A 13,412-nucleotide genomic window follows, 5' to 3' on the forward strand; every position below is an offset into this window, starting at 1 on the left:
AAATGAAAGCATCTTTTCCACATTTGCTGGTGTGAATATCGTGGGAAGTCTGCTGGTCATCCTCACCTCCTACTCCTATGTTCTCTTTTCTATCTTCCGTATGCATTCAGGGGAAGGGAGGCGCAAAGCCCTCTCAACCTGTGGGTCCCACCTGACAGCTATAACTCTGTTCTATGCCACTGCCATCTATACCTATCTGAGACCTAGTTCCAGCTACTCCCTGGATCAGGACAAAGTGGCTTCGGTGTTCTACACGGTGGTGATCCCCATGCTGAATCCTCTGATCTACAGCCTCAGGAATAAGGAAGTGAAGAAAGCTTTATGGAATGTAACTACCAGGACAAGGTTCCCTTCCTTTTTCTGATATGCTTGGTAAATTTTCTGAACTAGGTGTTAAATGAATTTTCTAAGTTGATTGAATCCTACAGTTTTCATTAGGATATTTCTAAGTAATTGCTTTCTGTTAATTCTCGAGTGCAGGGACCCATTCATGTACAAATGATTCACCAGTCTTATATATGGACTCAGGGATTTCATGTAATTATTGTCTATTTTTGCTGGGTTTTCTCAAATTATTTCTAATGAAATATTGGTTAGAGAATGAAAGAGACACAGTATTTAGAATCAAAAGTCCTAATATCACACGAAACTAACTATATAGAGTATTTATAATTGTTCACTTATTTTTCTTCTGCATCTTTATTTCACCATTTGTGGTTTGTAAGAGATTGTTATGTATCACTTATGTGTAAAACAATTTGAATTTAAAATAGATTTACATTTTAATTTATTGAATTATCTTAGTGGGGAGAGGCTTAAATCAAATTTCAGGACTACAGTTTTTTTTTTTTTTTTTTTTTAAAGATTTTATTTATTTATTTGACAGAGAGAAATCACAAGTAGGCAGAGAGCCAGGCAGAGAGAGAGAGAGAGGAGGAAGCAGGCTCCCTGCCGAGCAGAGAGCCCGATGCGGGACTCGATCCCAGGACCCTGAGATCATGACCTGAGCCGAAGGCAGCGGCTTAACCCACTGAGCCACCCAGGCGCCCCTAGGACTACAGTTTTAATTGCAGCTATCAACTCACCATCTTTCTTCCCCCATACCAATCTCTGCATATACATATATTTATTAATAAAGAAATGTGAGCTTGTACAAAATGGGATATCAGGAAAGGTACCATCTCATTAGAATGCACCAGTTAAAACTCTCATATTCCCTTGTCTGGTCTTCAAAATGTTTAACCTTTCTTTCCCTTCCATTCTCTTGGGCTGACACATAGGACCAAGTTACAAACACATGCATTCAACTGCTGCCGAGTTTAATCAGTGCATAGTTCCATAGGAGGTAGGTCAACTTTCAGTGGATGAATCTGACATATATTCTTTATAATAAGCTTATGGATTTCCTCTTATAGATATCTCTCAATTGCCCAGACAGGTGTTTGTGATGTCATGAGTGTTGTCTACGCACCTGTGAGCTTTACTCTCACTCACAGGTTCTGAGTGGTTGCCTGGCCTGGACATCTGGCAACAGAATGACAGTTTGTTCTCTGAGATCATTTGTCCATCCTCTGAGTAGCTTGCCTACAATCTTCTGCACCAACTGGCTGCTCACTGGCTAGATTCATTCCACATTCCCTGTCCCCAGTATTTGGTGGGATCATATACTAAGACCAAGATATTTCATAAGTAAATGGCAATAATATATCCCTTCCACTAGATGTTATATTTTCAAGTAAAATTTAATAATTGAAAGAATGTTTGGGAGAGAAAATCCAGTTATCCTGAGATTTGATTTTTAGACACATCCTATTTTAGGTCATGTTCTCTGCTCTCTAATACAGCTTTTTTACACTTATTTTTTCTTATTCACAGAGTCTACAAATACTTTATATTTGGGGGGCTATACGCACTTAATTGTCTTGTCTGCTTTTTAATTACTTAAATACGGGTTTCTTATGTAAATTCTGATTATTTCTTTAACCCATAAACTACTAAAACTATTTTTTAATTATCATAATTTTTTTGTATAGTGTACAACACATTTATGTGAAAAATGTACCAAGAATGGTTTATTTTCATTAACTCAAAATAAATTTAACCTATGAAACCACTGAGATTTCCAATTATTTTATTGAGTGAGCAGACAAGTTGGAAATAATGAAGAATAAGTATTCAAGAATCATATAGGTCTAAATAAACAACCAAAAGAAGAAAAGTTATTGTTATTGAAATCCTGCATGTGGGCAAAAAAAAAAAAAACTGTGCAGTTTTATATTATGTATAAGAATAATTTTGGATTTATTTTGTTAAGTGTAATTTAACATGGACGATATAATTTCCATTAATCCAGTAAAAATGGCAGGTATACATTTGTAAACAATAATTAAGTAAAGGCTAGGTGCTGAAACAAGTGAAGTAATAATTCATTTAATTTCACACTACTAAAATAAAAGGTACTTTGTTAACTCATAATAAGCCTACAGAGGATAGAGATAAGTGAAATTTTGTCAAGAAGATAATGCCAAAATGCTGGGTGAACAGGAAAATATTTTTTTAAAAAACTCATTGAGCTGATGTGAGAAGATGTAATCTATAGAAAAGATGTACAAAGAGCTGTATTGAAAATTTATAGCTTTGGGACACCTGGGTGACTCAGTCTACTGAGCTTCTGACTCTTGATTTCAGCTCAAGTCATGATCTCAGGTACATGAGATCGAGACCAACATCTGGCTCCACACTCAGTGAAGAGTCTGCTTGAGATTCTCCCTCTCTCTCTGCCCCTCCCCACCAAACAAATAAATAAATCTTAAAATTAAAAAAAAAAGAAAATGTATAAATTCATGGAAATATACAGCTTTATAGAAACAATCTTAAAACAAGTATGTTTATTGAAAACATAGAAAACATCAAATAGAATGTGTTGAGACAGAAAGCAGAAGTGTGGTCATTGTTGTTCAACTTAGGTATAATTTACTATTTAAAAAAAAATATTTATTTGATTGACAGAGAGATCACAAGTAGGCAGAGAGGCAGGCAGAGAGAGGGGGGAAGCAGGCTTCCAGCTGAGCAGAGAGCTCAATGCAGGACACTGAGATCATGACCTGAGCCAAAGACAGAGGCTTAATTCACTGAGCTACCCAGGCATCCCTATAATTTACTATTTTGACTGGAGAATTGGTGTGAACTATCTGTAAGGTTCTCTTTAAATTTTGTGATTTTAATCTTTTTTTTAAAGATTTTATTTATTTATTTGACAGACAGAGATCACAATTAGGCAGAGAGGCAGGGAGAGAGAAAGAGGAGGAAGCAGGCTTCCCGCTGAGCAGAGAGCCCAATGTGGGGCTGGATCCCCAGACCCTGGGATCATGACCTGAGCTGAAGGCAGAGGCTTAACTCACTGAGGCACCCATGCATCCAGTGATTTTAATCTTAAATGTGACAACATTGTGTATGTCCATGTACCCTTCCAAAGTCTCAGAAGAATTCTTGATGTATTTCAGTCACTTAACAAAATTTTACACCCAGATCTTCCCTAAAGAGGAAGGTAGTGAATATGGACCAGGTCATGGTGAGTTTTTGCAAATAGAAGATCAACTGGATAAAGATTTATGTCAAATGCTGAGTTTCCAAACTGGGCTCCAAACCCTCAACCTCCTGAAGTTGTATGAACATTTTAACCATGTGTTATAAAGTAAAATTAACAAAATATAACTTATTAGCTAAGGTTGTGCTGAGAGTGTGTCAAATTCATTTATATACTGATGAGAGAAACAGCTAGATAAAAAGAAGTTACAGATTTGGAGAGGATATGGAAACAGAAAAAGCAGCATTAAAAACATGCAAAATAAAGATTGAGGTTAGATTTCACACATCATAACATTATCATGCCCAAATCATGTATTGCAGAAGAGAACTGTGTGTCAGAATTATCCTAAATGCTAGATTTGGTGAGAATAGTCAAAAGGAACGTCATATTTAAGAAGCAAATGCTAAAGATATTTCTACAGCTGATTGCAGTCACAAACTTTAACCTTCACTGGTAGGGTCCAATACAGACACCCTACATAGGCTCATAAAATGGTACCAACAGATATTAGAAGCAGAGTGACAAGACACAAGTTTTATTTTTAAGTGTCTATGGTCAGTGATTTTTTTTTTCTAACATGCAAACAAAATGGTAACATACACTCTTTTCTTATTTCTTAATTTTTATGTTTCCCTTTAAAAAATGTATGTGTGTTAAATTTATCCCCTACGATAGGCTGATAACTTCATATGAGACCTATATGAAGTAGCTATCTACTATTGATCTGTTCAGATGCATAGAACATAATGTATTTGATGTGAAAATATCCCTAATTCTTACAATGATTCTTCAATGGTGAAATTTGACATTCCACCACCATCAAAAAAAAAAAAAAAAAGCAATGTTTTACATTTGTCTTATTTGTCACCAATTTGGCTTATAGGAAATCTTTCATGCCAATAATACATATATGAAGATATTTCTAGTGATGAGTACTAAATTAGCTTTCTGTCCATAGCATTAAAAATATACGGATCCATGTGATGATGAATGATATTAATAAGTGATCTATTTTTTTTCAATTAAAAAAAAGAAGAAATAAAAGGACTACAGAGGACTTCTATAATGGGGGACAAGGACCTCTGTGAATCACCATGTCTTTAATAAAGCAAAGAATATACTAAAAAATGTTAAATCAATTTTTAGAGCTCTAGATATCAAGCAAAGGTTAGAAACATGTGAGGAGAATTTACTCTATAAAAACTGATTTTATCAAAATAATTAGCTACTACATTCAGCTTTTCTTTATGTATGGAAGCATTCATAAGTATCTAACCACGTAAGGTGTTGTGCTATTCACTACATGAAGCACAGAAAACTTTGTACTCTCTAGACTACCAAACCTGTGTTCCTCTAGTGTGTCATATCCCATGACACATGACCCATATCATTTTTATTTCTGAATTTGACCTTCTCTTCTTGTCCTTAGATCCTTGATTCCAGGGCATTTGTGTACATTTTACAAATTTAATGTTGTTGTCACCTGTGTTTTAAACTAAGAAAATATATGTTATGCTATGCTAAACATTATTTTAAAGATTTTTTTTTATTTATTTATTTGACAGACAGAGATCACAGTAGGCAGAGAGGCAGGCAGAGAGAGAGGAGGAAGCAGGCTCCCTGCCAAGCAGAGAGCCCGACGTGGGGCTTGATCCCAGGACCCTGGAATCATGACCTGAGCCGAAGGCAGAGGATTTAACCTCTGAGCCACCCAGGTGCCCCCGCTAAACATTATTTTAAATAGCGCTTTTTCATGCTGGCAAATGTTCCACTTCTGCCAACCGGAGCTATTATTTTTGCTGGCCAAAACAGTTCAAACAAAAACAGAAGTAAGCCACCATTTCTAACATAGTAAAGTTGAAAATTATAGCAACAAAAAAATTTATCTTTCTCTCCTAATAGCGTTAAAGCCCTCATGATATCATTTTCCCATCTTCAGCTTCACAATATAGAAAAACTTGAAATTCAGTATATGAGTCTTCTTGTCAAAATTCACTTTCTTTTTCTTATGTGTGTTTATGTAACTAAAAAATTCCACCTATAGCATGTTCAGAGAGAGGACCTTAAAGTGTAAACAATTTAGATGATGCATGGAATCTAGATAATTTCACTCACATTATTTGAGTTTAAGAAATGGCATTTTAATAATTTCGAACTTAGTATTCTGAGATTTTGTGCATAAATATAAACCAACTTTAAGTCTTTGAATGTCCTTGTAGGGGAATTATTCTATTCTCCAAAGATGAAGAGGCTAGGGAGAAAAGTAGAGAGGAGTGGTCAGGAGGCTACTGTTCCACAGATCATATCCATAGGGACAGCACCTTCAAGGCAGCACTGATCCAATCAGAGACAACCTAGGTTACTCTCTAAGTTACCACTCAACAGATTGTTGAGCTTAAAAATTCAACATGTCATGGAGAGAAGATGTTCTTCAATGAATAAGGAGCTATTTTCTACCAGAGCTCCACTGACCTAGCTACGTAAAGTATAAGTTTCACAAAAAAACAAGGATGGCTGGAAATTTTTCCTTGAATTATTCAAAACCAAAAGTTACATCAGATAAGACCACAGTCTCTATAAAAGAGTGACACAGTGTTTCTTTCATAAAACAAAAAGGTAGGCTTTATTTTTTTTTTAATATTTTGTTTGTTTATTTGACAGAGAGAGAGAGATCACAAGTAGGCAGGGAGGCAGGCAGAGAGAGAGGAGGAAGCAGGCTCTCCGTGGAGCAGAGAGCCCAATGTGGGGCTCGATCCCAGGACCCTGGGATCATGACCCAAGCCGAAGGCAGAGGCTTTAACCCACTGAGCCACCCAGGCACCACTAAAAAGGTAAGCTTTAATTATTTTACCCTGTTTAATAAAAAATATATTAATAAATATACCCACTGAGTTTTTTTTTAATACAGTTGATACACAAACACACAAATTACATTAATTATAAATGCACCACATAGTGATTCAACAACTCTATACATTGTTCTGTGCTCAGCACAAGTGTAGCTACAATCTGTCACCAACCACACTGTTCTATGAAGCCCATTAAGTTTTGATTAAGAAAATGGACCATTGAACACCACATCAAAAACTAATGATGCTCTATATGCTGGATCACTGATCATAATAAACACATAGAAAAGAAAAGAAAAAAAGGAAAGAAGGGAAAAGAAAGACAAGAAGGGAAGAAAAGAAAAGAAAATGGACCCTGACATTACATGGCTGAGTCTGAAGTCAGGTCACATCCTAGCTTCCTGACATTGGGCACATTAACTTAATCCCTGTATGCCTCTCCTTCTTTACGCAAAATGGGAGTAATAACAGTACCTACTTCATTCAGAATGTAATACATGAGCTAATACGGGGAAAGTCATTAACAGGGTGGTTAACACATAATAAATGTTCAAAACCTCACAATAATAAAAAGAATTTCAAATAATCAGGTCTCTCTACGGTCCACAGCTATTCCCATTCTTACTAACTAGCAGCAATATCTGGCAGAAACCCACTTTAATTTACTGGACTTTTATTTTCAGGTTTGTTTGTTTGTTTTTCCCCTCTCATCAGTCTCCTGTACTTTCAGCAAATAAGAAAAGCAGGCTTTGTTATAGATGTATAAGCAAAATTAAATTTCAAAGCTTAACTCAAATCCCATTTAATATATGAAAGCATCCTCAGCAATAACTTTTTCTGGCTACTTTCTTTTCTGAAATTGATCTCTTCTCTTTATTAACAATGAATGGCCTTTTGCAATTTTAAAACTTCAACTCTTTATTTACTAATATTTCTATGTTAGCATCTATCCAGCATAGAAGAGTCTACTGTGAATCTTAGTTTTCCTGTAAAATACTACCCCATACAACCTCTCCTCCCCGGATTAAGAAAGCTCTACTCCAGAGAAGTTGGAAGACGAGCAAAATTCAAAAGAAGAAAAAAATATATAAATTTAAGTCATAATGATAAACACAATGAGGAGGATACTTGTAATAGAGTCTAAGTAAAGTGATTAATACAATCCAAGCTGCTTAGTCCTCAAGACAGCTCCCTGGGTTTCATGTTATCTTTATAGCATATACTTTCCAACAAGGAAAAATGAACTCTGGTCATATAACTAAGGACATATTGCCAGAATATACCTAATTTCTGTTGTAAGTCACTCAACATGAGATTGTTTGGTCAGTGAATTTGAATCTAGTTGGATGCAACATGACTGCTGAGATCAGTAGGAAAACTTCGTTTTGCCATTACCTGTGAAGAAATATTTAAAAAGCATTCACCCATGCAAGAAATTGATTAGCTATTGGGATATGAAACTGAGGAGCACACGAGGACCTTTTTGTTCCTGGGATATGCTTTACTATTTTTACTTAAAAGTGAAAATCACAAAATGATTTCTCTGATACCTTAAAATCTAATGAAGTACTAGATTAGATACCATATTCATAAGAAATTGACTGGTGCTCCCAGAACACCTTGTAATTCTCTCTTCATAGACCATGCATTTTCCCAGCCATCTGTAAACTCTGTAAAGATGGAAACTGAGCTCATTTATTTGTCATGAGTGTCCTTAGTCTACTTTGTAGTGAAGACGCTCAGTATTTATCCTTAATAAACCACACATTTAGGATCAGTGAGAAGAAGGAAATATAAAGTAGGCATTGCATATTATTTTGGTCATCTGGGATCTGTCACAGGTGAAAGGAATCAGGTCTTAAAAGAAAGGGCGGCCATATGGTGGAGGAAGGAAGGCAAATTTGGACCCTGGGAAACTGACAAAGAGACTTCAAAACCCATGGCAATCTGGGTTTCAGAGTATGTGACAATCTGTGAAAAAGGTCACAGGTTAGCCTTAATGAAGATTAGATGGAGGTCACAAAAAGGAATATAGGGTCTAAGGTGCACTGCGTGGCAAAGAGACCTAACTTAGGCGGACGAAAAATGTTTGATTCTTGAAAGAGCTGGCTGGGATCTACCTACTCTGCATTTAGGCCTGTGATTCCTGGTGGTTAGTCAACTGTAGGTATTTAGAACACACTTGGCCCTTGAACAACACGGGCTTGAACGTCATTGGTCCACTCTACTCAGATATTTACAGTACACACCATAATTGTTTTCTTTTCCTTATGATTTTCTTGGCAACATTTTCTTTTCTCTGTCTTACTTCATTGCATGAATGCAGTAGATGATGCATATAACATTTAAAACATATACAAAAAATGAGTTAATCGATTATTGATGTTAGCAATTAAATTTTGAGGGAGTCAAAAGTTATATGCAGACTTTTGACTGCCTGGAGAGGGATTGGTGCATTCGTTGCTCAAGGGTCAACTGGATATTTTATATTCATAATACACTCTACTTATTCACCAGAAGCTGTAATGTATACTACAAAATGTATATCAATTGACATGTTCATAATACATATTTAAATGAATAATATAGTGTATATCAATAATATGTATTATATATATTCAGCAACTCAGAGATAAGAAAGGGTACACAAAAATGGATTTCCATTTTGTCTGGCATCAGGTATATGAACCCTAAGATCAAATTCTTTTGCTTAATTTATTTTTCCTTTTCCTTATTTAATTATCCTATAAAGACCCTAAACTTATCTAATTGTTCCTAAAGTCATACCATTTTTTTTTTTAACGATTTATTTATTGGGGCACCTGGGTGGCTCAGTGGGTTAAAGCCTCTGCCTTCGGCTCAGGTCATGATCCCAGGGTCCTGGGATCGAGCCCCGCATCGGGCTCTCTGCTCAGCGGGGAGCCTGCTTCTCTTTCTCTCTCTGCCTGCCTCTCTACCTACCTGTGATCTCTGTCTGTCAAATAAATAAATAAAATCTTTAAAAAAAAAAGATGTATTTATTTGCCAGAGAAATAGAGAGAGAGAGAGAGAGATTGAGAGGTAGAGAAGGAAAGGGCAGGGGAAGTAGCAGGCAGAGGGAGAGGCAGGCTCCCTGCTGAATAAGGACCCCAATGTGGGACTTGATCCCAGGACCCTGGGATCATGACCTGAGCCAAAGGCAGACGCTCAACCGACTGGGCCACCCAGGCTTCCCCAAAGTCATACCATTTAGAATATAAGCAGAATTACTAAGATTTGGGGGGCCATGGTAGGTTTAAGGACATATTATAGTCAAATCTTAGATAATTAATTTTACATTCTAAATCTTACATAATTTATTTTATATTCTAAACATATGACTTGCTATGATGCATCATGCATGATTTCTAATATAACAGTGTATGATATCTTAAATGAAATGGTTTTCTATCATGGACACTGGACAATATTCCCTATTTTCCTGATCAGAGTCTCAGTCTCTTTCCCAGATAATGAGCATCCCATGCTGGTCTGAGCTGGGCCTGGCTATGCATTCTTACTGACCACCTTGACCTGTGGTTATGTGAGATGCAGGTCACAGGGGAAACATCAAACCAAACATAAAATAATCAAATTTTCGGTTGCAACAATGTGGATAGAACTAGAGGCTATTATGCTAAGCAAATTAAGTCACTCAGAGAAAGACAATTATCATATGATCCCACTGATATGTGGAATTTTAGAAATAAGGCAAAGGATCACAGGAAAAGAGAGGAAAAATGAAACAAGGTGAAACCAGAGAGGTAGGCAAACTGTAAGAGACTCTTCAACTTAGGAAACAAAATGAGGGTTGCTGGAGGATTTGGGGGTGGGAGGGATGGCGTGATTGGGTGATGGACATTGTGGAGGGTATGTGCTATGGTGAGTGCTGTGAATTGTGTAAAACTGATGAATCACAGGCCTGTAGCCCTGAAACAAATAATACATTATAGGTTAATTAAAAAATAAAAAAGATGATAGGTAGAAAAACATACAAGTGCATTAGATACCTGATTGACAAGGAAGGAGACACATTTCTCATTAGAGAATGTCCTGTATTAACTAACACAGGAGAATAGGCTATTTGACATGTTTTGCTTTTGTTTTGTTATTGTCTGTTTTGGTGTGTTGTTCATTTTTATATACTATTAATATTAGCAGGAAGATTAGAGTTGATTACTTTCTGTTTTTATCTACTGGAATTTAGGGTATTATGTTTGAAATTTATTATCAAAAATTCAAAACAAAATAAAAAAAAGCAAAAAAGTTGAATATCTATCCTTTGTCAGTGGATTTGAAATCGTCTATTTAATATGTCCCATTCTGCAACTGAGCCCAGCAATTGAAGTGAATTCTAAGCCTCAAAATCATTTTGTTTATAGATGGAATCCACAGAACAAAATCCTCTGCAAGGGAATCAGACTCCATTAATGGATTTCATCCTGCTTGGCTTTTCTGATGTTCCTGACCTCCAAGAATTTCTTTTTGGAGTGTTTTTGATCATGTATGTGATTATTCTGATGGGAAATAGCCTCATTATCATAATAACCAAGGTTGATCCCTCCCTCCAGACTCCCATGTATTTTTTCCTTAGGAACTTTTCTTTCTTGGAAATATGCTATGTGTCAGTCACTGCCCCCAGATTATTAACAGATCTTTGGAGACCAAATAGAAGTATTTCCATTCTGGCCTGTGCTACTCAAATGTATTTCTTTCTGGTGTTTGGATTCACTGAGTGCCTCATTCTGACCACAATGGCTTACGACAGGTATGTTGCTATTTGCAACCCCTTATGCTACCCTCTCATCATGAACAACAGGCTCTGCATCCAACTGGCAGTTAGCTGCTGGGTCACTGGAATTCCAGTACACATAGGGTTCACCTACCTGATCTTCTCTCTACCCTTCTGCAGGTCTAATCATTTGAATCACTTCTTCTGTGACATACCTCCAGTACTTAAGCTTGCCTGTGGGGATACTTTTATGATTGAGATGTTGGTTTATGCCATTGCTCTTCTAGTGGTCACTATTCCTTTTATGTTGATTCTTGGATCTTATGGGAAAATAATCTCAACCATCCTGAAGTTGCCATCAGCCGCTGGGCGAGCCAAGGCATTCTCCACTTGTTCCTCACATCTCATGGTTGTGCTTTTGTTCTTTGGATCAGCCACCACAACGTATTTGAGCCCCAAGTCCAGTAATTTAACAGGAACAGACAAGTTTCTTTCTCTTTTTTACACCATTGTGACGCCAACGTTCAACCCCATGATATATTGTCTGAGAAACAAAGATGTTATGGTGGCACTCAAAAAATTCCTACTGAAATGGATTGTACTATGACTTGGAAATGGATTGTACTATAACTCAAAAACAAAACTTTATAAAACTTGTTTCTTATTTATCACAGTCCCCATATACTCATGCTGGTGCTTCTCTAATTTTTGCTACAACTCTTAATTCTTTTATATAAGTGCTATCATTCTTTTTATCTCCTGTGAAATAAATTTGGCTGTTATTTTTAAATATTAAATGAATTTTAAATTTAATTTCCGGTATTGAAATAGTGAAAATAACACATAGAGGTTATTAAAAGTTGCTATTGTTGCTCTTTTTTAGGATTATTCATTTTTATATCTCCAGCCCTGACATACTATATGAAAAATAACAGACATCTAATTAACTTTGTTAGATTGAAAGGATGATTAATAACAAAGGCTAAACTACTGATATTTTATCTGCTCATGAACAACAATTGCATTAGAATCATCAGGTGGCGTCACATAAAGAAAGGAAGGATATGAATCTAATAGCAGTGAGTAGGGTTGATGTGTTACAGAATTGATTTTTATTGGTGATTCATCAGCGAATTCCCTAAAACTAAATTCACATATGAAAAAGGGGGGCACATTATCTCTCTGTTCCAGAATCCAGTCTTAGTCTACAATACTAGCTAATCCCCTATAATTTTATTATGTTAATTAGGAGACTTGGTTGTAAATTCAATATAGATATATAGATTGTAAATGTATATAGAGGACACAAGTGGGGGCAGATAAAAGTATTTGAGTCATTGAAACAAATTTTTTGTAGAATGTTTGTTCTGGGCTGTGTAAGTTACTTGTCTTACCTCTTCCTCCCTTCTTGAAAGAGAAATCAGCAATTTCCCTTCTTTCTCTCTTTCTTTCTCTTTCTTTCTTTCTTTCTCAGAGGAGGCTCTCCACTGAGCAGGGAGCCCCAAGCAGGACTCAATCCCAGGACTCTGGGGATTATGACCTGTGCTGAAGGCAGCCACTTTAGGGACTGAGCCACCCAGGTACCCCTCTTTTCCTTTCTTTAAAATAAATTTTATAGTGTCTTAATGACAAAGAAATAACTGTGCAGAAAGACAGGAAAGAGTAAATTTGAACATTAAAGAAACAAAATCTGGGACGCCTGAGTGGCTTAGTTAGTTAAGCATCTGCCTTTGGCTCAGGTCATGATCTCAGAGTCCTAGGATCCAGCCCCGCATCTGGCTCTCTGCTCAGTGGGGGGGTCTGTTTCTCCCTCTTCCTCTCCCTCTGTGATCTCACTCGCCTCTCACTTTCTCTCAGATAAATAAATACAATCTTTTAAAAAGATAAAAAAAGAAAGAAACAAAATTTTATAAAACAGTACCATTCCACAACCATTTCTTCTACAAGATCCTGAATTTTGTAAACTTCTGGCACCAATGATTCTAGGCCCTTGGGTACTCCCACCAGGATTCCCATCATATTCTTTTCAAAATAAAGAGTACCTTTACTCCCCTCCACCTTCTGCTTCCCCCTGCTACATTTATCATCAGAGTCCTGTAGAAGGAAGAGAGAGTACATATAACACAACTTCTCTGCAATTTTCCCCGGCATAAAACCTCAACTTAAAATAGAAAAATGAAAAAAAAACCCCATATATATTAAGAAATAATTATCAAGGTCATAA

At 36.4% G+C, this 13,412-nt stretch overlaps 2 protein-coding genes across 2 annotated transcripts in view; both read left to right on the forward strand.

Moving 5' to 3' along the window:
* Positions 1-263, forward strand: part of LOC132010056 (olfactory receptor 5F1-like) — an 854-nt gene extending 591 nt beyond the window's left edge. Inside the window, 2 exon segments of the mRNA XM_059388039.1 lie at positions 1-223; positions 225-263. The exon segment at positions 1-223 is cut by the window's left edge and continues 8 nt beyond it. Coding sequence (XP_059244022.1) covers positions 1-223; positions 225-263 — 262 coding nt within the window.
* Positions 264-10,838: 10,575 nt separating this feature from the next.
* Positions 10,839-11,795, forward strand: LOC132010065 (olfactory receptor 10AG1-like). Its single transcript, XM_059388045.1, has one exon. The coding sequence runs from the start codon at positions 10,839-10,841 to the stop codon at positions 11,793-11,795; it is 957 nt and encodes a 318-aa protein (XP_059244028.1).
* Positions 11,796-13,412: the final 1,617 nt, after the last annotated feature.

Source organism: Mustela nigripes, chromosome 1 (genome assembly GCF_022355385.1).
Source record: "Mustela nigripes isolate SB6536 chromosome 1, MUSNIG.SB6536, whole genome shotgun sequence".
NCBI lineage: Eukaryota > Metazoa > Chordata > Mammalia > Carnivora > Mustelidae > Mustela > Mustela nigripes.

What these genes read in the sequence shown, in the direction of transcription:
- LOC132010065 (XM_059388045.1), top strand. Translation starts at nt 10,839, where the DNA reads ATGGAATCCACAGAACAAAATCCTCTGCAAGGGAATCAGACTCCATTA.